This window comes from Thunnus albacares, chromosome 19, assembly GCF_914725855.1.
Source record: "Thunnus albacares chromosome 19, fThuAlb1.1, whole genome shotgun sequence".
Lineage (NCBI taxonomy): Eukaryota > Metazoa > Chordata > Actinopteri > Scombriformes > Scombridae > Thunnus > Thunnus albacares.
In genome coordinates this window covers 34,432-61,739 of record NC_058124.1, presented here as the reverse complement: position 1 = coordinate 61,739, position 27,308 = coordinate 34,432, and the positions used below count along the sequence as shown (strand labels likewise).

The 27,308-nt window shown below is 39.2% G+C and overlaps 1 protein-coding gene across 1 annotated transcript; it reads left to right on the top strand.

Annotated features, from left to right (window-relative positions):
* Positions 1–367: 367 nt before the first annotated feature.
* LOC122969245 (homeobox protein MOX-2-like) lies at positions 368–25,100 on the top strand. Its single transcript, XM_044334784.1, has 3 exons — positions 368–1,340; positions 6,913–7,085; positions 24,438–25,100. Exons 1-3 carry the CDS (start codon positions 854–856, stop codon positions 24,663–24,665), a joined length of 888 nt encoding a protein of 295 aa, XP_044190719.1. The 5' UTR covers positions 368–853; the 3' UTR covers positions 24,666–25,100.
* Positions 25,101–27,308: the final 2,208 nt, after the last annotated feature.

Here is a 27,308-nt window from a genome sequence, read left to right as displayed (position 1 = left end):
AACAGTCAGTGCAGAACACATTGACAGCAATGAGCTAAAATGTTGGAGGCATATCAACTTGAACCCCTTTAAGTATTTTATCACTGCCAATGTATTTGCAGTAATTTCACCACCACATAAAACTAAGAGTAAATCTTATGTCACTTTTAACTAACATCCAACCATCAACAGAATAACAGACCATGAAAACACAGATCCTAAGTTCTCCGGCTCCACATCCAACAACCAACAGCTGACGCAATGCATTTCCTAGAAAAGTTTCTGCAAGGTCAAATAGCTCAGCTCCAAAATAAATTGCCCACTTTTCCTGAGGCAGTGCTATAGGAATGGTTCAGATTTATTGTGCGTTGCATTTTGGAGGATGATCACATGCATGTGGTCAGTAGCAGTGAGCCAGTGACCAAGCCTACCTCTCAGGTTACACCCTATATATAACATCCCCCCCTCTGCCTCCTCCTCCTCCCTCCTTCCCTCTCTCCCTCCCTCACTCTAGCCAACATAACTTCCCTGGAAGCTCCCTCTCCTTCCACACTGGTCCTGGCGTTCTCCGCTGTCATCTGAGATCCTCCTCAGCCTCTCACTGTTTACCTACCATCCGCCTGTCAACCGTCTGCATGCTCAGGATTACCAGAGACCTTTTCTTTCAACGCCACCGTCTCTGCCTTCCTTCAACTGGCTTTCTTTGGGAATTAGGGGGGTCTGGAGTTCTGAACTGAGAGGGGCTGCAGAGGAGGAGCTGGGACCTAGGCTGCCCACATCCCTGACTCCTTCTCTTCTCTCCTTGCTTGTTGTTTGGAGAGTTTTTGGTTGAATCTGCCAGGCAGTAGTGGGGGTTTGGAGGACACCCCACACCATGGATCACTCTCTGTTTGGTTGTCTACGCAGCCCTCACATCCCGGCCCAGGGCTTGCACCCTGCCATCACCCAATCGCCGCTGACCCTGCACGGCCGGAGTGACCATGTCTCCTACCTGGACTTACCCAGCTCCTCACCCCCTTGTGGCTACCGGGGAGGAGATGACAACAGGGTGTTTGGTGGACCAGCCCACCGGGGCCACCTGCCCCAGCAGCTGCACCCCCTCCACCCTCAGCACCCTCCCAGCTGGCCCATCCCCCCGCAGATGCCCCTGCCTAATGCTCGGCACAGCGTTTGTCTGCCGCCACTCGAGGCCACAGACCCGGAACTGTGCGCAGGGGGCCCAAAGCTGTGTGGCACCAACCCCGGGCTGGGCAGTGGTGAACCCACAGGGGCATCGTGTGTGTCTGGGGAGTATGGCCGGCAGAGTCTGTCATCAGATGACCCTGACAGGAGGAGCATTAAAGGAAAGAATGAAATTTCAGGTAAGATGTTTCCTAAGCTTTATGACAGTCAAACAACAGCAAACAAATGCCAATAAATAGCACTGATTAACAGATTAAAATCCTGATTGGTTCTGAAAGTGTAACTGTTATTTACAGTGTTCACAGCTTCATATTTTAATAGAACCTGCTCTTTGACAATTTTATTTCACCTCCTTTGCAGAAAAAACTGCTTCTCCATACGTATTTTTCTTGAAATGTATTTTGTTAACGTCAGTTTTCTGTTGTTTAGTCTGCAAAAAAAAATCTTCATCTTAACAAGTCATTTAGCTTTTAGTGAGTCCAAAATTCTTATTTTAAGACAAGAATTGGAAGATTTGCCATTGTGGTGAGACTGTTTCACTCGTTTCCATCAAAAATGAACTGTCTTTTTTAAGATGAAATGTTGCAGACTGAGTTTTTACAGTATATTATTGGTATTGACATTATTCTATTATATTATAAAGTCCCATAGTTTTCATTCCATATTTAGACAAGTATTTTTGGAATCTCTTTTAAACTATTAATTGTGATACTGATGATACAGGTGGCAGATTTTTTTTTGTGTGTGTCTTACACCTAAAAATTCAAGTGAAATTAGATCTAGATCTAAAGACTTCCTGAATGCTTGTAAACATTAAAAAATAAAAAATAACAATGCTGGTATTTTTAATACATTTTTAACTCTCCTTTCATAATCTTTTTTAGTTCAGATAAGTACGTAAGAAATTGGAAAGAAATTTTAAAAACTTCATTCAACTATTTGATGATAAAGCTATTGTTTTATACCTATAATCATCTATTGTTAAATACAAAAGGCCAAATAAATTTTCAGCCATTGTAAGATCAACACACAGAACAAGTAGAACAAATAACTTGATAAAATAAACTGATAAAAGATGATAGAACTGTAAATACAGAGATAAGTGGCGTATCGCCAGACTCTATACTGTCCACTGTGTGAGCTGAGTTGATTCTGTTGCAGCTGGTCTAGAGAAGAGTTTGTCAGCCTCAGACTCAGGAGCCCATTAAGGGTCCATTAACATGCAGACAGGCTCACAAGAAATGTCTTTGTCTGAAATTGGTTGTATGTATATATCTAAAAACAATATAAGTAACTTGATGATTTAATGGGTTGAATCATCATTTCTATGGGATATATTTGGAATTAGGATCTTAAAATAACATGCCATTTTTAAAATTGACCTGACAACTCTCTTTGAGGAAGTAAAACTGAGGTTTAGGTGGTAGGAAAGATTAAGAAACCCTGATTGTAAGATTTAAAGATTAAAGATTTAAAACAAAGTTATTTATACTTTTATGTGTGTGAACATATATAAATATGAGCATAAGGATTATTTATATGGACTCAGTGTTAAATTAACTCTGATCCAATGCTAAGCATTAAGGAGATACATTGAAAATTGAAAAGTTGAAATCAACCAATTCTGGACCGTTAATGGGATTTTAAGAACTTTACTGTCAAAAATTTGACCAGACACTAAAAAATAATGCCTTAATGTTTTTCAGAAGTTGGACTTCATTTTTTTTTATTCAGTTAAATTTTCTGTACATTTTATTTCCCAAAAGAAAGGTCTAAATGCTGTGCTAAATGTCAAAGCCTTGCCCACACTCCCAGCAATTCAGATCTGGAAATATTGAATAATTTATTTATTTTTTTAAAGAGATTGAATCTAAAATATGTCAGAATGTAGAGTATATCATAATATACAGCTTTTAAGCCATTGTGGAAAAGATGAATTTAAAGTACTCAGAAAAAAAATCTATAATCTATAATTCCATGAAAACTGAGCAAATTTCATTTGCTGATGAAGATCAGATGGTTTGATCAATAGCTTCAGAAAAGCTACTAAATGGACCTCATGGTGAAGTTGTTTTCTCAACACAGTCTCACCAATCAGCTTATAACATCCATCCACCAAGTGTTTTTAATTGTAAAATGTAAATGCTCCACAGGTGGCTAGACTCCCTAAAGTCCCAGACAGAATACAGAGCTCATGACCTCAGTTTCCTCCATGGCAGATATTACCACCATGACTGAACAAATTAATCTGTACTGTTGGCGGGACTTATTGGTGAAAAAATGAAAGTGATGGTGAAAGCGCAGGTCATGTATCCACAGCATAAAACTTAACTTCCTGGCATAAATTTTAAAGCTCTACATCTGCACACATATGCTCCCCATGAATATAGCGAAAAAACACAAAAGATCCTATCTTCTCTAGCATATATTCAAGATTTAGCAGGCACCATATCTGCATCATTTAGCCGCACTGACGAGCAACTCAGAGCCGGTGCCAAGTGGAGAATTTTCCGATTCCCCTTGTGTCAATGTCCCAGCCAGGAGAGAGGGAGCCTTGAGTGACAGATTGAACACTTCGAAAGGATATGCTGAAACTGCCAGCAGCCTAACCCAAATCCAATTTCCTAACTCTAACTTCATTGGCACTTACAGAAGCCACAGTGCTTTTATTACAAAGTTTTTTCTGGACTTGATGTCCTTTAAAAAAGGATCTAGTGATGATGACATATACGTAGTTATAGACCAACAGCCCTGCTACGAACAGTCTGTGTGAATGGTGAAGCTGAGAAAAATTACCTCACTATTTATCTACTACAGTGATTTCTAATGTCACAGTGACTGAAAGCACAAATCCACTGTAAATTAAAGATGAGAAGAAGACAGAAAGAAGCCAAACAAAGTCTGCTAATTAATTAAATGGACTGAATGAAACAATATGACTCTAGCCAGTGTCTTTTTGCGATTCTAATAAACATTGAGTGTCTGTAGTCTCATGTTATGGCAAAGACAGCGTCTCTTTCCTGGCACACTGTGGTTTGTCAGCACATCCCACATTTACACAACTAATGAAATGTCAGCTGGATTTATGCACTGCAGACTGGAGAATAAAGTAGAGATTATTATTCAGTGTTTTCTCACTATGAAGGATTACTTTCGAAACGCTCCGTTCATTTTCACCATTCACTGACCACAAATGCATAAAAGGGATACTTGAAATGCATTTGTAATGACAGACAATATGAGTGAGGAAAATATGATTTCATCCTTTAAGCATGAACAATCGGGGGAAAGCTTAGTGTTTATATGCAGGAAATATTGTAGAGGAGGACTAAAGTGCCTTGTTGAGGTTATATTAAAATGTGGCCTGTGGCTCTATCTAAAACATCCAGATGAACTATGAAAATATGGTAAATTAATTTATTATATATATATATATATATATATATATAATATGATTTCTTGTATCTGAGCATGGCAACTACAGTATATGGTTAAGAGAAAAACTGTGGTTATGTCAAATACACTATGGCTAAGGTTTGGTTATGTTTAGGCAACTGAAACACTTATTTAAAGGAATAGTTTGACTTTTTGGGAAATTGCCAAGAGTTAGATGAGAAGATTGATACCACTCTTGTGTCTGTACAGTATATTAAGAGTTAAACCATTATATCCTTTTTTGAAAAATTCTTACAAAAACTAAAGTTGAAAAACAACACATTGTGGTTTTACAAGCAGTAATGTGCGAGACTATTTCTTGGCTGGGAGCAGTGACTTCCTGGAGTTTTATTGATTGGTATTGATCTCCTCATCTTACTCTCTACTAGAAATTTCCAAAATTGCCAAACCAGAGGCCTCGTGCCCATTCAATCTGAGGGAGCACATGCCCCCTCAGATATTTGAGATTGGATGGCTTTAGAAGTTGTTCAATTCTATTTTCACAATAGGATAAAGCTGAAAACACACCACTGCCACAGTGTCACACTGCATCAGTATAGTAGTTACCTACGATACAGCGTGGGACAAGAAAAAGCCATGGGTGAGTTGTCTATTTTTGATTAATAACTTGAAAAAGTAATAATGTGAGCAGTAAGGTTATGTTTTGAAAGCAGCAGTTCAACCAATAATTTATTAATGTTTTCCTCTTAGATACAGGCACAAGTGAAATACTGTGAAAAGCAAGCAACAAACTAGTAAATAACATCTGTAGTTGGGCCAACATTGTATTGAAGTACAGAACAGCTTTTTATGTAGAAATTTTTTTTTCAGGGTCAGTGCAGCTGGAAAAAGGACCATGATGTGAAGTGTTGTGGAGCGGTGCCTATCCGTTGCTGGTGTGAGGGTTGTACATAGAAAATAATAGGGGCGGCTGGTCCGATGCGTGCCATTTGGGGGCGCTGTGTTTTGGCCTTAAGAATTTTTAATTAGCCTCAATAAAATAGCATATAAACTAATGTCACTTTTCTGTATGTTATTATTCATCAACAAGCTAGTAGAGCCACAGTCGCAGAAGTGTTGCAAATTAGGGTTGTGTTAACCGCAGTGTCAAGTATGAATAACCAATCTCAGCTCATGCCATAAAAAGAGCTTTAAATTTTCCTATTTAAAGTGACTTTTGCATTAGTGGATCTAACTATAATGTTAGCTTGTTGTCCTTTGCTATTATTAACAGCTAAATTATTTTGCCAAAACTAATTTGTAGCACTGAAAAGCATCAGGGAATGGACGTAAGAGGATTTTTTTTTTTTTACAAAGAGTTACAAAAGCCTGCCCACAAAAACCAAATGCCCAACCAGTTACTTTCCTCTGGTGCTGGAACTGGTTGTAGACAGTTACTGATAAGGAGGCAGTTGGATTATAAACCAAGCCAAAGCCAAAGCAGACAATTACATGTAACAACTTGGTTTGGTGTAAACAATAATATATGCATTGTGCATTGTGCAATAATATATACCACATGACGCCCCTGTGCCAAACAACTCCTTCAAGGTGAGGGAAAGTGGTTACAGTTAAAAAAACAAAAATCCATCATTAATTATTAGATTATGACAGACTGCAAGCTTTGGTCGCCCACATTAAAACCAGTCTGTTACACGCCCATCTGTCAACCCAACCTCCACACCTCTACTTTTTGCCTTGCTACAGTGCTGTAGATTCATCATTCTGGGGTGGATCTCAACATCTCTACAAAGAAGACAGATAGGGCACGTAACACAAGTGGTCAGAAAATCAGACAGGTTGTAAACAAACATATTACATATTTTGAAAGGAAAAGAAGGCAAATGATTAAATCATTATTCAGACTGCTTCAAATGTGCACAAACACTTCACTGTTCAATTACCCATTTTGGGTGCACTCACATGAATAAAGTGGTTTAGATAATCTGGCTAAACTGTTGGCCTATCATAGGTATTGCAGTGTCCCCAGATCTAGGGCTGTAGTTGCAACTCAAAACAAATTTGATTTGTACAATAGGTGCTAAATATGAGTGTTAATTCCAAACATTAGTGTGACTAATTGTCTATAACATATATACTCAGATTGTATTCCACCATATGCATCACCAATGTCCCGCAATAAATGGTGATTGGCACTCCTAATCGTCTTGCTTTAATTTTATTTTTGTTTCAGATGGGCCCCTGCAATTTATCAACCCCCCCCCCCAATGTTTTTCAACCCCCTTTTTTGTTCTTCCTCCCCCTCTCTTTTGGAGACTCAGCTGTGGCTGGAAAATGTTCTGTTTTTCATTTCAGAGTCCCAAGACGGGAGCTATAAGTCAGACATGAACAGCAAGCCCAGGAAGGAGCGCACAGCCTTCACCAAAGAACAGATCCGGGAACTGGAGTCCGAGTTTGCACACCACAACTATTTGACCAGACTGAGACGCTACGAAATAGCTGTCAACCTCGACCTCACGGAACGACAAGTACAGTACCTGCTGAATGATTGTGAATCACTGTGAGGGCAGAGAAACAGGAGGAGCAGGAAAAATTCTACAAGCTAATGTGCTGCAAGCCATGAATACAATTACAGGAGGATGATATGAGCCGTGACTTTTATTGACCTCTGTTTGCAAAGATTATTACCAGAATTGAAACAAAATTGACAGGTCTCACTAACAAACACTTGAGTCATATTTTGACACCAGAGAATAGTATGATAGCTTTTTTAAGCAGAGATCCAAAAGAAATGTCAGGGAAGGTAATAAATCACCATAGTAATACTGTAGTCATCCTTTGTCTTGAGAACAGCGCTCATGCTTTTAGTCTTCAAAGATATAATTTGCCATGAAAAGGGGAAGATCCTCAGAGGAGTACATATACTCATGGTATACTCTGATAAAAGTGAAATTTGTCCATTGATTTGTCCATGTAAATGTAGTTGAAAGTAGAATGATATACAGTGTTTGGCCTAAAATCCTTGATCCATTAATCTTTTAAGGGAGCAGTCCAACCTTCTGGGAAATTGGTCCCTTTCCCAGGCTCAGATAAAATAATAAATATCAGTTTCATATCTGTGTGTCCAGAACAGACATGGTTTGTGTTTGTGTTTAGCTTATCACAAACACAGAGAACAGAGGGAAACTAGATGATGTCCTGTTAACATTTTGTTTGGAGAAATAGGCTATAAATACAAAATTTGTTTCTTGAGCAACAACTGGTTTGCAAGGTGTGAACACTATCATGACTCCACAAGAAGCAGAACTCAGGAGGCTTGTGACTGTATTGGTGAATAGCTTGCTACCTAACAAAATGCAAGATACAGCTCGGTTAGCAGTTTTTGTGTCCTGGACATATCTCTGTACTGGATGCACAGAGATGAAAGTGATACCAATCTTCTTCTCTGACCCTGGGTAAGACATCAAACAGGCGTATTCCCAAAGAAGTTAGAATTTAAAATGTTAGTTTGTAAAGATTTAATGGCTGCTTGATTGTGACTGTTGATGTTGTCTTGAGGTGCACAGGATTGAAATGACCCAAAATCAGCTCTGTCCGTTTATGCTATGTTTCTATGCTACTAACTTTCCGAATATGCTTTGGAGAACATTGAATTGCAACATGAATTATTCATGGGGGTTTTTGTATGCAAAGTGCCATACAAGTTCTTAGAAGGTGATCAGGTTTTTTGTTTTTTTGTTATTTTTTTTTACATTCCTAACAATACAAAGACCAAAGAAAAAGAACAAAATAAAAGAACAGTAAAGCTACAATAATCATAAACAATAAATGAATAAATACAATTAAACAAAATAAATATATATTTCAGGAGTAAAATTAAATCAAGTTTCCGCATAAAACAAAACAAAACAAAAAAATAAAGCTGCAAGCAATGATTATCAGGGCTTTGCACCTTGCACACATTGGGATGTGCCTGTGTTCGGGACCGGGCTCTTATCGGACATTGCACCAGCAAGTTAAATATCACCTCCCATGTCCACTAGTGGCACTAGGGAACACCCACTAATTATACATCATGTTGCTGTATATCAACTGTAGACCACATCTTGTAAATTTCAGGTAAATCAGATGATGCTTTTCATAAAAGGCTGACTTCCTGTTGTCAGTAGGTGGGGCTATGACTATAACTCAATATTGACATGTAGATGTGTTCAGACCAGAACACTTTACAAACACCAGAACTTTGGGGCAGATTGGACAATGTATATTCAAGTTACAACAACTTCCTTTTTCATGGCGAATCATCGAAGTTCACCACTTTGCCACTGAGTTCAATGAAAATTCACCATTTTGATAACTTTTCATCGCAAAGGTCTTTAGATGACACTTACTAAATTTCAAGTCAGTTGGTATATATCTCAGGGATGAGGTTGTCAAAATACAATGCTTGGAAATGGCAAAAATCATGGAAAAATTGCAAAGTAAAATCAAAATGGCTGACTTCCTGTTGGACTCAGGGTATGGCTCCAACAGGCTTTTTTGTGCGTCTAGACATGATACATGTGCCTACCAAATTTTGTTCATCTACGTCAATTCTGAAGGAAGGGCTTCGAATTGGAAATTTTCTAGGGGGTGCTATTGAGCCTTTTTGCCACACCCATGCCCAAGATCCATAAAATTTCTGACACACATGCAAAGTTTCATGACTTTTTGAGCATGTTTAACCGTTTGAAAAATGCGATTCTTTGGGGAGAAAAGAGTAATAATTAAAGCTGCAAGCATTTGACATTGTATGTAGGAGATAACAATTATTCCCTGTGTCCACTATGCGGTGCTAGAAAACATTTTTAGGCCTTTTTCATACATGTGTTGGCTTGGCTTGTCTTGGTTTGACTTGGCGCATCAGCGCAGCACAACAGAGATTTCGATCTCAGAGGCTACCCTCTTTAAAGTGTGTCTTTTAATTGATGAGGTGCTTGTCTTGACTCAAATAGCAGTGGGTTGTATACATCATGGCTGTTACTAATGGTCAAAGTCTAAGTTGTAAAATGATGGATAGACAAATTTCATTTTGGAAACCAAATCAATGTGGCATGGTTTGAGTCAGTGTAGCCAAAATTGCCAATGGAAAAAGCCTATATTTTGATGTATAGCAAATGTATACCACACACTTTAAATTTCATGTAAATCAAAGGAACTTAGTCACATAAGGCTTGCTTCCTGTTGCCAGCAGACAGTGCTACACAAGTGCATCATTCATTCAGCAATACATGTAGTGAAGGTCGCCTGACATGCATATGCAGTGTGATGAATATCTGATGTTGCACAAAGGAGTTAAATACCACTTCCTGTGTCCACTATGTGTTGCTAGAGAGCACCCACTAATTATGCCAATTTGTCATATATCTTTTGTAGACCACACCTTGTAAATTCCATGTAGATCAGATGTAGTTTGTCACATAGTGCTGACTTCCTGTTGCCAGTAGGTGGTGCTATAACTATGACTCAATATTGACATGTAGATGTGTTCAGCTCTGGACTCCAATCAAGTTTGTGAAATTTGGGGCAGAATGGACAAAGTCCAGTGGAGTTACAACAATGTCCTGTTCTATGGCGAGACATGAAAATTGACCATCACGCCATGCCAGGGGCGTTCAATGAAATCTCATGATTTTGATAACTTAAGATGAAGCCAACCAAGTTTGAAGTAGGTCGGTTCAAATCTCTAGGAGTTTGTTAAATTACATTAATTACATTAATTGTAATTAGATTCAAATCTCAAAATAATTGATACATTTTTTATTTTTTTAAATAATTTACCGAACGCCCCTCGTGGTAACCTCCCCCCTTTTGTGCAAGAAGTGTTTTAAACTCGACATGATGGGAATTAAAGCAGTGGAGTCGCACATGCAGAGCGCGAAACACAAAGCTTCAAAATCAAGCTGCCAACAAACACCAGGTATTTCGCAGTTCTATTCTACTGTCGTCTCCACCATGCCTCCACCCCCACCCCCATCATCAACAACCGGGACCGCAGCACCACATCTTCGGACAATTTTTGGTTGTACGCTTACATTGAAAGCAGAGGTACTGTGGTTGCTGAACACCGTAACAAAACACCAGTCCTACAAGTCAAACGAAGGAGTTGGAGACTTATTTCGCGCCATGTTCCCCGACTCTGACATTGCCCACACTTTTGCATGCAGTGCCGACAAGACGGCCTACATTGGCAAGTTTGGATTAGCCCCGTACATTTCTGAGCAGCTTGTTGCAGATGCTAACAAGGGTGCGTTTGTTTTAATGTTTGACGAGAGCCTCAACCAGACCACGAAAACGAAACAACTGGACCTGCACGTCTGCTACTGGTGCGAAGATCACGTCCTGTCCAGATATTTGGGGTCGCAATTCATGGGACATGGAACAGCCCAGGATTTACTGCGCCATTTCAAAGTAAGTAGGTGGCAAATAGATTGAAAATTTCCTCTGCCTATCTCATGCATGTATGTGCGACCAAAACTGTCAATATAAAGCAGTCCAGTTCAACACCACTGCAAATGATGTAATTAAGTTAATATCTTTCTGACAGTGTCAAAAGTGAACATTGCTATATCCTCCTGAGACCCAGGGGGAAAACGGTGTTTTGATCACACACACACACAATCAAACACACACACACAACAAGCCATTTTTACTCTGATCTCTTTACTCTTTACTTCCTCATCTGGCTCATACTCATCACCTTCTCCTCTCTCATCATCTCACAACATCTCTGCCACAGCAACAGAGCTCAACAGTATAAGAAATTGGAAAAAAAAAGTACCAAATCCTGACGTGTACTACGGTACACACTGATAAAGTAACTGTTTTTCCCTATGAAAGTAAATGAGTTTTGTTCTGCAAATTCATACAGATCACAACTGACCTGTTTACTCACTAAATTAATCAAAATCCTACAATAAAAAAAACATTTGAACTATGAAAATCATGCTTAACTCTCCTTTTCTCATAAAACATGCTGATTTTGATGCCCTCCATTTTGAAAAGAGTGGGAATGGGAAAATGGAAAGCACACAACCACTAAATGTGATGTCACTTTTTAGCCACAGCTGTCCCCTCTCAGGAATATCAGGACTCATTAAAGTGGCATGTACAGTTAGGGAGATAGCAAAAATAAAATGTGTACTACAGTACACAAAAATGACTAGCTGGGTCTCAGGAGGATAGTTATAAAGGTAAAAGTTATGGCTGTTGTATTGGATCACATTATATTGTACAAGTGGTGTTTATATTGTTGGTTCTTCAGCTTTAACTTGTGTCAAATGATGTTGTTATTGATACCTTTTCTGTGTCAGCCTTCCATCTGTTACAAAGATAATATGCTGTATTACAGTTTGTTAAATCTTTATCCAGTATGATTTTTATATGCTTCATGTGCTTCATCATTGTTTATTCTCAGGAAGGTGCCAAGGACCTGGATAGGCGTAAGCTGTTGTCTGTCTCCATGGACGGCCCAAACGTTAATTGGAAGTTGGAGCTACTGCAGCAAGAACAGGCAGAGCAGTATGGTGGCGCTCAACTGATTGTAGTAGGAAACTGTGGCCTCCAAGCCTTACATAATGCTTGCAAAGGCAGCTTTGTCATGTGGCAACTGGACAAGGTCCTGAGGGCCATGCACACACACACAATTTCCACTGCCATTCTGTGGCCACTGGTGGCTTGAGAACCTACCAGCTGTGGAGAGGGCTTTAGAGGTATGGCCTTCAGTGACCATGTACATGGATGCAGTCAGGACCAAGAGGCTACCAAATCCAGGAACCTCATCTTTTGACACCCTTGAAGCGGCACAGAAAGATCCTCTCATCATAGCAAAACGTCACTTCTACATGTCTGTCATCAGGAGCTTCAAACCCTTCCTGACCACTTACCAGACAGATCAGCCAATGATGCCATTCCTTGTGAATGATTTGGCAGACTTGATGAAGGTAATTATATTCTACTACTGAGCTTTGTTTGTATTTCTGATTTAATACATATATACATGATATGACATTTATATTATACCAAGAAGCAAAGCAGTGTTTACATATTGATACATTGTCCAGTCAATATGGTTGTAATTATTTGGGTTACATTTTTATCTTTTCTGTTCAGTGTATTTTGTGGCATTTCATCAAGAGGGAGGTCCTTCTGGACATCAGTCCACTCCAGTTAGCCAGAATAGACGTAGGTGACAAAAGAAATTGGGTCCATCCTAAGGAAGTGAACAGTGGCTTTGGTGCAGAATCAACCCTGAAGGTAGTGTATCAAGTTATTGTTTAAAATATTACCAGGACCCAGAAAATGGATTTCCTAGTTTTTACATAGGTTACTGTCATTATCCCTGTCAGGAACTCCAAAGACAGGAAAAGACAGGAGAACTCAGAGCCCTAGAGTTTAAGAGGGACTGCATCAAGGTGATGTCAACTATCCTGCAGAAAGTGCAAGACAAGAGCCCCTTAAAATATCCCACTGTGAGGCAGCTGGCCTGCTTGGACCCTAGAAAGATGTTCTCTGATCCAGAATGGTGCCAGGGCAAGATGAGGAATCTTGTCCAGAGGTTTTTGCACGATAAGCAGTTGTCAGGAGGTGTCTCAGCCGGTATGAGAGGGTAAGAGCAGTTTAAGTTTTCTTTCTGCATTCATTATGATATCTGTCTCTAAATGTAAAAGAAACTAAGAGTGATGTAAATAGCATCTAAAGAAGTGTTAGGTATCCAGAACGTGCATATTATTACTATGAATTTGCCTGGTTCTTATCTAGTACTTTGTGTGACTGTTAAATAAAGTGTTTGCATTTTTTATTGAATTTTGCCTGTGCCTTTGCATTGTTTCTTGCAGGTGACGTGATTACACAGCACTTTTGTGACTTGTCATCCATTGAGGCTAGAAATGACACCTTCCGCTCCTACCAACCCACTGAGATAAGGGTGGATGTCTTCCTCCATCATGCTTTCCAGAGCAAACGCTACTCTGAGCTATGGGAGAAGAAGCTTCTTCTCCTATCGCACGGCCAGGCAACAGTGGAGAGAGGCTTCTCAGTAAACAAAGAAGTTGAAACTTGCAACATGCAAGAAGAAACAATGGTCACCCAGCGACTGATCTGTGACTATGTCACCGTTTGTGGGGGTGTCCTCAAGGTCCCCATCACTAAGGAGCTGCTGTCCTAAGCTGCATCAGCCAGGTCAAGGTACAGGATGTACCTGGATGAGGAAAAGAAAAAGAAAACATGAAATTGCATCACAGCACCAAAAGGCAGCTGCAGCGTGCATCGAGGAACTTAAGAAGACGAAAAAATGTCTGTCTGAGGTGGCAAAAGTTCTGTTGGATGATACTGATCAGCTGGCCACACAAGCTGAGGGAAAGGCTGGCACCCTGATGGCTCATCACCAAATCAAACATGCTAAGGAGGCATTACAAAGAAAAAATGGCAGAATTGCAACAGGTGGAGGAGGAACTGAAGAAAGCCTGCCAATCCATGCCATAGCTGTGACAAGCGTATATGTTATACTGTGTTTTTTGCAAGCAAAGTGTAGTGTTTTTAAAAATGAAACTTGTTCACTGGACCAAACAGTAATGTTTTATGTTAAAATAAACATTTGGGTAAAATTGTTCTTAACCCTGTGTAATTGATGTGGTGTTTTTTTTCCCCAATTGTGTTTATTGCGACGTTTGTCTTAAACTTCATTTCAGGTGGCATTAAAAAGTCTTAAAAAGTCTTGAATTTAACTTACCTTAAGTTGTAGGAACCCTGAATACAATAGGGCCTTTACACTGTTGGTGCTATAAGCCAGCGTGTCACGCCCAATCCCATTTGTGATATCAAATGGCAATACTTACTAGTACAAATATAGTTGCAAATTTTCATGAGTTTTTGCACATCCTAAAGGCCCCAATCGTGTGTTCGTATAATGAAAATTTACACTTGAAATCCAAAATGGCTGACTTCCTGTCTATCAAAAATTTCCCCCAAAAATAATTTCTCTGGCGACTGATGATCCCACCAAATTTCATGAAAATCAAAACAACTTTGTTCTAAAATGGCAGCTGACTTCCTGTTGTCAGCTGGTGGCACTATGACTATGAGTCAATATTGATACGTAGATGTGTTCGGGCCTGGAGTTTTATCAAGCATATGATATTTGGGACAGATTGGATCAAGCCTAGTGGAGTTACAACAACTTCCTGTTTCATGGCGAGACATGCAAATTGACTGGCATGGCACGTCAAGGGCATTCCACGAAAACTAATGAGTTTTCATTGCAAAGCTCTGAAGATGACACCCACCAAATTTGAAGTAGGTCCACTCAAATGCCTAGGAGGAGTTTTTTAAAATACAATGCCTACAAATGGCAAAAAAGGAGCAAAAATAAAAGTAAATTCAAAATGGTTGACTTTCTGTTGGACTTACCGTATGGCTTCAAAAGGCTTTTTGTGTGTTTGTACATGATGCATGTGCCTGCCAAATTTTATTCACCTACATCAATTTTGAAGGTGGGGGTTTCAACTTTGAAATTTTCTAGGGGGCACCCTTGAGCCATTTTGCTATACCCAAGCCCAAGAGCCATGCCAGTTTTGTGAGCTTTCAAGCATCCCTAGCCCCTCAAAAACAGCTTCCTTTTTCATGGTGAATAATGCATCGCCATGGCAACAGCTTTTGATGAAAACTCAAAAGCTTCACCATTTAGCATCATCAGCATCTTACAACTTAGCTGACCAAATTTTAGCTGGATCTGGGCCTATTACTTCATGTTGCCAGTAGGTAGCGCTATTACTGTGATTCAATATTGGCCTATACATTTCTTTAGACCAGGACTCTTATCAAATATGTGAAAGTAGGGAAAGATCTGACAATGTTTAGTCGAGTTACAACAGTTTGTTTTGCAAAGGCAAAACACTGAAATTTGCTTTGTCGCCACAGCAAAGGTGATCAATGAAAACTCACAATCTTCTCAATGTAGCTTCATCCAGGTCTTAAATCATTTCTGACCAAATTTGAAGTGGATGTGTTCAACCTCCTGGGCAGAGATCGCAAAAGTACAGCACCTGTAACTTCCTGTTGCCAGTAGGTGGCACTGTAACAATGAGTCAATATCAACACACAGATGTTTTCAGGTTGAGACCTTTTATCAAGCATGACAAATTTGGGGAGGATTGGATGATGTACTTTAAAGTTACAACAACTTCCTTTTACATGGCAAAACAAGTTTGCAAAAGCGTTCAATGAAAACTCAAGATTTTGATAACTGTTCATCACAAAGGTCTTGAGATGACACAGACCAAATTTGAAGCTCTCAGGTTAAATCTGAGAGCTTCATTTTAAAAGCAACACCTGGAAATGGCAAAATCTGCGCAAAAATTGCAAATTAAATTGAAAATGTCTGACTTCCTGTTGGATTTAGGGTATGGTTCCAAGAGGTTTTTTTGTGCTTCAGGGCATGATACATGTGCATACCAAATTTTTCTCATCTACGTCAAATTTAAAGGGGGGGCTTTTAATTTGAAATTTTCTAGGGGGCACCCTCAAGCTATTTTGCCACACCCATGCCCAAGACCCATAAAGTAATACATTTTTCACCACTTCTGACAAATGTGCAAAGTTTCATACATTTTCGAGCACATTTAGCCCCTCAAAAATGTGTTTCTTTTGGAAAAAGAAGAAAAAGAAAATAATAATAATAATGATTCCTTCACAATACAATAGGGACTTTGCACCGTTAGGTGCTCGGGCCCTAATAAATAAAAAACGCAGATCAAAACACAAAAAACTTAGGCATTGCTTGGCTTAAGTTGTGATGATGTGTATCAGCTAGTATCAGTAAAAAGAAAAATGTTTCATTTCACTCATTTAAACCAAATGAAGGAGGTTTCCGATTTTTCCATTAATGAATGAATGTGATATTTATCCATAAAGACAATGATATTAACCATTAGGGGTGCACGATTCAGGAAATCTCACGATTCGATTCAATTCAATTCGGATTCTTGGGGTCACAATTCGATTCACAATCGATTTGCGATTCAAAACGATTTGCGATTCAAAATCAATTTGATTTGCAATTCAAAATCAGTTCTCAATTCAATACATTCATAGATTTGATTCTAGATTGATGTTTTGAGTTACTCTTTCCATTTGCCTGCAGTAGACACTTTTATAGGTCTCAAAGAAAAAAGATCATGCTGAATCAAATGTAAACATTTGCTACTCAATGTCAGCCTGAGTAAGATTTCTGTCATGTACTCCATTGCTTGCGGCCTCTCCATGACACACACTTCACTTGCTTCTTGCCCCCGGATTTGGGTCCAAGGTGGCGTCATTGTGCCATCTATGGGATTTAGCAAGCTAATTCATGTCAGGAAAAAATGGAAAACAGCGTCATGGCAAGGCTGAAAAATGTGAATTGATTCTTGGAATTTCTGAATCTTTTCTGAATCGGAAGAGATAGAATCACGATTCTTATGTGAATCGATTTTTTTGCGCACCCCTATTAACCATGTCTGATATTTCTTTATAGAGACTATCTAACTAGAAGTGGTCAGGGTACATAGGTGTTACATTCATTAGGTGTATAAGTAAACAGGTCCTGCCATGTGTTTCAGTCAAATTTTTTCAATATTTAACCAAAACATTTATCTCATAACCAGTGCTTTAAGTTGCCTAAACATAATCATAAATAAGCTGTTATATTGTTGGTAAAACAAAAGAAATATTTTGTCTGTGACCATTTTGTTGATACAGAACATTCATCATGAACATTTTGTGACATTGAGCGTTGCTTTTCTTTCAAAAAGTGTCTTCCGTTGGAGCACCCTGGTAACTGAATGGCTACTGTGCATGCCACATAACTGCATCGTCCCTGGTTTGATTCCAGCCATGGACCTTTGTTGCATTTCATACCTATCTCTCTCACTATCCAAAAACGGTGAAAAGCAGGACAGGGCTGATTATTGTTAAATGACTGGTGCAGACAACTTATATAATAAAAATATGATTAATAATAACAACAACCAATAGTGAATGCAAACATTTCATGAATGAGGCCCAAAAGGTAAAGAGTCATCATCATCTTCCACTGAGCAATGAATTCCAAAACATTTAAAGGAATAGTTCAACATTTTGGGAAATACACTTGCATTCTTTCTATCACATGGGGCTAAAACACATGGGCTAGACTTGTAGCCATATTTATAGTTACACATTTAATACAATAAAACTTGCTCTAATAGTTCATTTTTCTATGAGAATCCTCTGACACAGCGACATCCATCACTTTGTGGATGGACACACATGATATATGGCTCCCATTAAACAACTGTAAAAGATTTCACCAGAGAAAAAGCCGTCAGTGTTTTGACATTAGCATACTCGTTATTATAACATTAGCATGCTCAGAGGCTAATCAATTCCAAACCACTGAGTATCCTTGAAATATCAGCATCCTGATACTGATCCTGATACTCAGAGAGTAGAGAGGTATTAACAATTTCAAGGACATCATTTACCAAACAGTTGAGAACACTTTTAAACAACTTGGTGAGTATTGGGTCAAGAGCACATGTAGCAGAGCTTGACTGTTGTACTACTTCTTGCAGCTCATAACTTTGAATTGGAGCGAAATTGGAGAGGGTGATGGCGGTATGGCACTAAGTGGAAGAAGAGAAGTCACTCGCAGCAGCAGAAGAAGCCGTTATTTTGTTTCAAATGTTAATAATCTTGGATTTAAAATATGAGGCAAATTCGTTGCATTTTTGTGATGAGTGGAGTTCAGCAGGTATTGGTCTGAGGGGATTGAACAGTTTATCAAATGTGCTGAACAGAAACTTAGAGTTATTGTATACTATGGTATACTATGGATGGCAATGTCAATCCATTGGTAAAAATCTCAATAACTACTGGATATATGGCAATGAAATTTTGATTGAATTTAATTTTGATGAATCTATTGACTTTTCCTTTAGCACCACCATGAGCTTGATATATAGTATGTGGTTATAAGTAAAGTGTCATGAAATTTGGTGAAATTCATGTGCCCCTTAGGATGAACTGAATATATTGTATGTAATAATGTGGTGATTATCTGACTTTGTATCTAGCTAATCTAATTAATTTGCCCAATACTAAGAGCCAAACTAATGACAGCATGCTTGCCTGCTAAATTAAGATTGCGAACATTATACCTGCTAAACATCACCCTGTTAGCATTGTCATTGGGAGCATGTTGGCATGCTAATGTTAAGCACAAAGCTTAGCATGGGCAGCCTGTCTCTCAGCATCATGATCCCGGGCTGAGGAGTCAAAATGGAGCACAAACATTACTACAATCAAACATTACTACATTATTACAATCCAGAGAGAGAAAAATTATTAGAATTACAGATTTAAATATGTTGAAAACAGCAGGAGGGTTAACATGAGAGCAGGGGGGATGAGCTTAGACAGAAATGTTATTCAGCAAGTAAAACAGATGCTGATAAAATGGTGCAGTGCTCCTGGAAGCAAGGCAAGTCGCAGCATGATCAATGTGCTGCTTCACTTGTGAGCAACCTGCTGCATAGATGGGCAAAATCTTCAGGGTGAGTGTAAGTCAGCAGAGCAGCGAGAGCCTCCTTCCAAGTGTCAAGCTCACAGCTTTGCACAGTGTCCTTCCAGTTCTGGGTCACCACAGATGATATCCCTACAGTAAAAGTCTGCTTTTACTGACACTAACCTTTCGCATTGTAGTAAAATGAATGACAACCAGTGGCTGTCTGCCTCTTCCTCAATTTGTTAGTACTGGGCTAAATTTGTACAAAATAGAGTGAAGCTTTAACTTAAGATTTGTCACTTCCTGTATGTGGGGAAGATTTTCTGCCAGTGATATAGAAGGATGAAACAGCTATATATGTGCAATATGTATAAATCTTTGGTAGTCCAGCTTTGTTGTACTCCAGATATCTGTGTATAGGGTTGATGTCAGTCCAACCATTTCTAGCTGCACTTCTGTCCAACATCAACCCCGCAGTCTCAGCACCCCCACATGCACAGTGCTTTCAGAGGTCTGTTGGCTAAAACCAATCAGTGTTTTGGCTGAGACAGCAGCCAGGACAATTCACCCAGGACTTAGGCCTTCCTGTCTGGAGCCCAGTCCCTCAACACTCCCCCTCATATTGGCTGCTTCTCCATGCGTCCCCAACACTAGTCCAATAAATCTTTGCATGAGGGTTGATTCTAAATCCTGAGACATTTTAACATCTTAACTGTTATCTTAAAGCTTTGGCTTCCCACCTACAGTACTGTACAGATTTACAACTCATGTTAAATTAGGTTGTTTCTTTAATGAGTATTTTAGTGTCATAAAATACATCCTCTTGCCCTCTCATGGCCAAACCTAATAGCTAAATAGTAAATGGTGAATGGGCTGTACTTGTATAGCACCTTTGCTAGTCTTCCGACCACTCAAAGCGCTTTTTACACTATGAGTTACATTCACCCATTCACACACATTCATATGCTGATGGAAGGGGCTACTATACAGGTCCCAACCTGCCCATCAGAGGGAATCTAATCATTCACACATTGATGGCACAGCCATCAGGAGCAATCTGGGGTTTAGCATCTTGCCCAAGGATACTTAGACATGTGGACTGGAGGAGCCAGGAATCGAACCACTGATCTTCTGATTAGTGGATGACCTGCTCTACCTCCTTAGCCACAGCTGCTGCACTAATTAATATTTTTATATGAACAGTGGATCAAATGACTGTGTATTGTGAACAGTGTTTGTTGTAAAAAAGTGAATTGTCTCCAAGGCTCACTTTTAGTTCATTGTTTTGGTTTTATGGGCAGATAGACTGTTTTGGTTCATTCTGAGTGCAAAAAAAAACGAAAAACCTACTACACACTACCCGCCCAGCACCAAAGCTGGGGCAGGCTAAAAGCAGGTTAAGAAGGAAATATCCTTTGGCCACACAACATTTGACAAACAGTATATAACTTTTAAAGTGGTTAAGGCAAACTTTTTAACGAACAGTTGTCTTTTTACACATCCAGCAACATAAGCATCCTCATTGGAGTCATGTCTGTGTCCACTTACTGATTGTAAGTCCAATATTCACTCTGCTTTTAGCTCTGGTTTGGTCTCTACCAACTCCTGAGAAAAATATCTGTCTCTCAAGCTGCTAAATGTGCCACTATGTTCACCAGCTAATATCTAACTGTGCTGTTTGGTACTGGGCAGGTAGTGTACAGAGGGTTTATCAGAGCTTATTCATTGACAAATGATAAGAGCACTGAGACTGAACCTAAACAATAAAGTTGTGTGATGTAAAATCAAAACAGTAAGCTGAAAGAGGCTAAAAAGAATCTTAGAGAGACATCTTAGCCAAATAATTAAGACACATAGCATATAACTGTACTGTCCACTCTTCATTTCCAGCCTTCCTGACCCTTCACTAATATCAGCTATCTTTTTAAATGACACACAGCTTTAAATGCATTGGATGGACAGAAACACAACTCCAAATGAATTCTAATGTTATTTGTATATGTTTAATGTATTAGGCAATTGATTGCTAACACAGTCACCATATCAACTTTATTATATGGTTAGACATTTTGTTTGAAAACTGTTTTGTTGTCCAGTCATGCGAGAATTAATTTCAATCCATTCATTTCTCCTCTGGGGGGCACAGCTCACCCAGCCCCATCAAAAGTGAAAAACGTCCACATCCAATAACAATTTGAAGTCTTTGGTGCACCCTAACTACATACAAATAAATGAGCACAGTCTCATGAATCCACTGTGCATGGTTGAAACCTATGACTTTCGGAAAACTGACTTAATGTTAATTTTTAAAAATTATTATAAATAATATGTATATGTTGTATAATGTCAGTTACAGGGCACCGTAAGCTGAGACCTTTTGAAGTTGTTGCAGTTACTTAGTGACAGACAAAACACAGAGTTATAGATTTTAAATTATAGTATATATAGGTTTATAAGCACCAAGTCATTTATGAGAAAGTAGAGGGCAACCGATACTGGATTTTTGGAGCTGATGCCGATATTATTTATATTATTCTATATGTTCTGTTCTATTCTAAGCTTAGGCTTCACTAATGAATTTGTCTTTATACTAGGTATATATATAAAAAAAAAAAAACTTAATGTAATTAGTGAAGTCACTGGCAAAATGTCTGATGTCCTCTAGTGTCTACCAGTGGTGGAAGAAGTAGTCAGATTAGGTTAACTTATTACTTAAGTAAAAGTAGCAATACCACACTGAAAAAAAATGTTCAATAACAAGTCCTGCATTCAAAATCTTACTTAAGTACAAGTACATAAGTAAGTACTGTCAGCAAAATGTGCTAAAGTATCAAAAATAAGAGTACTCATTATGCAAAATGGCCTAATTTAGAGTGTTATATATCATATATAAATTAATTTAAATTAAATTAATTTAATTTAATAAATTATTAGAATATTGCTTCATTGACATGTACATGTGAGCAGTATTTTAATGTTGTCATGGTAGAGCTAATTTTGACACATGAAACTGTTTAATAATCTACATATGAAATGCATTATTATTAAACAAACTGATCATATATTTTACATATAAAATATTGATCTGAAAAGTAACTAATGCTGTGAAATAAATGCAGTGGAGTAAAAAGCACAATATTTCCCTCTGAAATGTAGTGGAGTGAAAGTATAAAGTGGCATCAAATGGACATACTCGAGTAAAGCACAAGTACCTCTGAACTGTACTAAAGTACAGTACTACATACCATCACTGCTCTACTAAACCACATATTGCTCTGATGCTTACCTTTCAATCTGCTTCATTACTGACTGTACTGACAAACTATAGCTGGCAGATGTGATAAGCATGAGTGACATGGTGGTTGTCAGGGACAGGGTTCACGTTACATTAGACCCCATCATTTATATGGAAAATGATGGGGTCATTGTTCATTAACTTTCCGGTATGTATTTCACAAACTGGTTAGCAACTTACGTGAAGACACCACTTGACTTTGACACCATCTGCTCAGCTGTAATGCAAATTCTGCTACATGTGCTGCAGACAGTGTTGAGAGTATTATAAACAATGGAGTCGGAGTGCGCTCTGCTGGACAAACTATGTGATGACACTATTTCTAAATCACCCCAAGCATCTTTTTCTGTGTTATATGTTCTGTAAAAAAACGTTTTCATATTGGCGCACATATACGCCAATACCGATGTATCTGTGATAGGCCGATGTCGGCCGATCTATGAGAAAGTGAGTTTCACATATACTCAGTAAATTTAACCCTCAGTGGCTACGCAGCACTATCTAAAATAAAACCTACAGGATAAGAGCACTGTGAAGTTGCCACAGTGATGGACAAGAGGAGGTTTGGGAGAGTGTGTACGTGTGTGTGTTTATAGTGTGGGGTTAAAATGCAGATTGGTGGTGTAAGCAGCGGGGAATGGATGGTGGAGGGTCTACAGGGAGGGAGAGTGTCAGAGAAGGTGGAGGAGTGGCGGGAGGACTAGGGGGTGACGCTTGTGTCATCGGTCCAAATTGGATGTCCCTATTTTATGCAGCAGCTTATTCATCACAGTGAGAAATGCAAATACTAAATAAGCTGTGGATTCAGGGAAAGGAGGCAGGGGGACGAGCCAGCAGGCCGCTGTGACCCTGCATCAGCACATATCTGTGACACTAACCACAACACCACACTAATCAGCTAATCATTGGCTCACACTATCACACTATTATACTCACACCCAGAGGACAATAAAAATTCACCAAGATGTCAGCCAAACACACTTATGCATGGGTGTACACTTGAAGACATAATTATTTCTATGAGGAATCACACTGTGTTTGAGTTGGTGTGCAGCTTTGGAGGAACAGCTTTGAACTGTTAAATGGGTTTCCTTGGTTGACATTCTGCCCACTAGATTTTGACACTGAATATCATGTGTACAAGTGAAAATTTTGGACCAATGTGGTGCCAGAGGAAAGGTCACAAGGTCACCAGAATCCTAGTGGACTATACCAAATTCAGTGAAAAATCTGACTTGTAGTTTTCCAGATATCTTGTCTGGAACCAAAATGAGGGTCAAGGTGAACACAGATCTTCTATTTCTATGGTAAATCAGTAATCAAGTAAAGCCTAAACTTTGGAGTTATACACCTGAGTTGGTTCTGTTAGTTGTCCGTCCAGCAGTATAACAGTATAAAACTGTGGTGAGTAGTATTTGAGCAGTCTGAACACATTTCCAATAAAGTGGTGTGTCAGCCGGAAAAAGACTGTCCACAAAGGTTGTGTATCCTCGCTCATTCCTCCTCAAGGATCTCACCTCCTTCCTTGAAGCAGAAATAAGCTGATTGGAGCGGATTTCATGATGGCGGACCAGAACTATTTGTGGTTCAAGCAAAGATCGATCAAATAACAGAATTGTGACATACCCACAGAGGGAATTTGGAAGTGAAAAGAATATCTCAGGAATATGCCCACTTTATTTGTATAATTCAGACTGCTGAAGCCTCATTTTAGCTTTGTCCCACATCTTACGGACTAGAGGAATCATTAGAGAGATCAAAAACTCTCAACGTACATATACCATGAGAGCTTTGTATGAGGACAGACTGCCCAAAACTTCTTATACTTTCCTTTAAATGTTTTTAGTACAAAAAGGATATTTTGTACAGCCAGCTGTCTGTTGCATATGTTGTGGAGTTGAGGACATACATAATACATAATACATAATGGATATCCTTATCCACTGGTTTCTTCTGAATGAGCTGCTCTGTAGACTATAAAAAAGCAATCATCATGTGTGACAGTTGATTTGTGTTTCCCCTCAGGTGAAGGTGTGGTTCCAAAACCGCAGGATGAAGTGGAAGCGCGTTAAGGGAGGCCAACAGGGAGCAGCAGCACGGGAGAAAGAACTGGTGAATGTGAAAAAGGGGACATTACTGCCATCAGAGTTTTCAGGGATAGTGGGACTGCAGCACTCGGCCAGCTCGCCAAGGCTGGTGACTGAGGAGGACAGCCGCGAGAGTGACCAGAGCTCAGACCATCCTCAGCTATGACCTTCCATGGTCCTCCTCCTGAGGGAAGGGTTACTGGACAGAACAGAAACAAGGGAGATATTGGTGAGATGTAAAAACCTATGTATGTATACTGTTTGCTGTGGGATGAAACAAGACTCAGAAACATTCCAGAGACGCTTTGCATTGATGGAAGGGTGTGGATTTTGCACTGTCAAGGATTTGCTTCAGTCAAATTCTACTGTACGCCGTTGAGCAATCAGTACAAAAATGTAACATTGTGTTTACAATGAACTGGAAACACTCATGCCTTTGAATTGCAATAATTTATCAAAGTCAAAAGAGTCCCAAGAAGACTGTAACCATCTTAAACATTTTTCAAGTTATTTTTCTATAAATGATAATCATCGGATTAACTTTTTTTTGCATCTTGCTTCCTCTGACACTTTTAAAGTTTACATGTTGTTTACTCGAAAAAATGGCTTTCTAATGCAAATAAATTAGAAAAATTGAAATCATGTCTCGGTGGAGATTCCTTAGCATGTATACACTTCAATGAGAAGACGCTCTCTTGATCGATGAGTGTGTTTTTGTGTCGTCGACATTATGTGAGTGTGAATTCTAATTCATGCACTGGTGTTTTGGCCATGAAAGCTGCAGCCTCTAACTTGCAAGAGCAGCTGGTGATTCACTGGTTTGATTCAGCTCAGGCTTTCAGCTGCTTTGCAGCTTTTCAGTTCCCTCAGACGCAGAGCTGACTTGTGATCAGGGGTGTTGCTAGGCCTATTTTAGGGGGACTTCAGCCCACCATAATTTTTCTTTAGCCCCCCCAAAATAAATGTACATCATTAGTTTAAATCATCAGTAGTGTTTTCTCATTCATTTTTCATTAAAATTGATCGAATTGTGCCATTGCGTCTCCAAATTCACAATGTACCTAAAGCACCAGGTGCTAGGACCTGGGAGAGGCTGCCACTGCTCTAATCCAGCATTTCCATCGGGTGTGCTGCCCGCTCTGCAATTCCTGTACCATCTTTGGTAGAGACTGTAACAGTAGCCATAAACCACTGATGTTGGCTAAAACTTTACCAAGATAAACATCATATACAGAATGAAATAGTAAGTAGTTACAGAGTGAAGATACCAAGCTCCAATATGAAGAGGATGAACAGTGTTCATTTTGGGTCTTTTCATACATGAAAACATGGAAATTAAAATTACAGTAATTCTGTTTTTATTTTTATTTTATACCTTACTCTCATGATACACATATGAGATTGTAATTAGCGGCTGCGGCACCATTATCAAGCGTGTGGAGGTGCAGGGTGTGGGTGTGTTTATTTGTAACCGTCATGAAACAATCAGAAAATAACATTTTTCGTTATTTAATTTAATAACGTTTTTTCTCTCTCATTTGCCGGCTTTCATGCTACCACTGCTCACTCTCCTCATCCACTCCACCTCTGTGTGTAGGTCAGACAGAGTAAAGAATATTTTCCCAAATAACTGGGGGTTGTCAATATTAGGTCCATAGTCATCAACCAGTGTTATTGGTTTGGAATGTAATAGCCCTTGCACTATCACAAATCTCCCATAAGGATCATTAATGACATTTCTATGAAGTAGTATGGCCACTCTTCGAACTTGAGATGTAAACGATGAAAAAATATGTGGCTATAGCCTCCTTGTTTCAATTTAACATGTTTCATATCTGTCAGATGTGTCTCTTGCAATAAGGCTATATCAATATTATGTTGTTTTAAGTAACTTAGAATTCCTTTTCACATATTGACCCTTCTTACATTCCAAACCAGACATCTATATCCCATTGCTCTATTTATCCTTATATATATGGGCTGCAACAAATAAGATAACAGTCATAAACATAAACAAAATAGTTCCCTCATTTCTCTGTAGAATTTTCAGGTACACATACCTTTGAAATTGTAATAAAAGAAAATAAACCTCTGTTGGACTCTGGACCCTAATCTCTTTTTCCCTAACTAAAGAGGTACTCCCTAGAACTAACTGATATCCGTAGTGTTGTGGTGCCCAGTCCAGTGTAGCTTGTTTTTCATAGTGCAAATGTCCTCACTTCAGCTGTGTCCGCTCCTGGTTAGCCCAGCCATTGTTCAATGTGTGTGTAATATAAATAGCGATGAGGTTACTCATAGATCTTTTGCCCCTCCTGTATCAGAATCAAATGATAATGAGAGTAGATGAGGGGTTTAGGTGATATTTTAATGCTCCATTGGTTCATTATTCTTTGGCAGTGTTCACTAGACAGTCCGAGTTCAACATCTTGTTAGAACATGTCCGGATATTCCTTGTGATGGCATCGCTCTGTTGCTTCTACCAAGTCAAACGCCTTTGTTGCCCTGCTGCGGGTATCCTCTTTCAGAGTTGCAGGATAAAACAACCCATATCTCACATTGGCTTGCAGGAGCTGGCTCTTTAGTGCGTTGAAAGCCATCTGCTTCCTGTGAAGCATGGGAGATAGGTCAGGAAATATCATTATTTTGAGGTTGCCGTACATGAGCTTTTCTTCCATGCAGCATCCAGTATGTGGACGGTATCCTTGTAGAGGAGAAACTTAATGACAAAAGCTCTTGGCATCCGATTCTCCTGTGACTTCCTCCGAAGCATGTAGTGCACTCTTTCAATCTCAGGTGTGTCAGAGAGATC

What these genes read in the sequence shown, in the direction of transcription:
- LOC122969245 (XM_044334784.1), top strand. Translation starts at nt 854, where the DNA reads ATGGATCACTCTCTGTTTGGTTGTCTACGCAGCCCTCACATCCCGGCC. An exon ending in AGGAAAGAATGAAATTTCAG is followed by an intron (nt 1,341 to 6,912) that starts GTAAGATGTTTC and finishes TTTTCATTTCAG; the next exon opens with AGTCCCAAGACGGGAGCTAT. An exon ending in TCGACCTCACGGAACGACAA is followed by an intron (nt 7,086 to 24,437) that starts GTACAGTACCTG and finishes GTTTCCCCTCAG; the next exon opens with GTGAAGGTGTGGTTCCAAAA.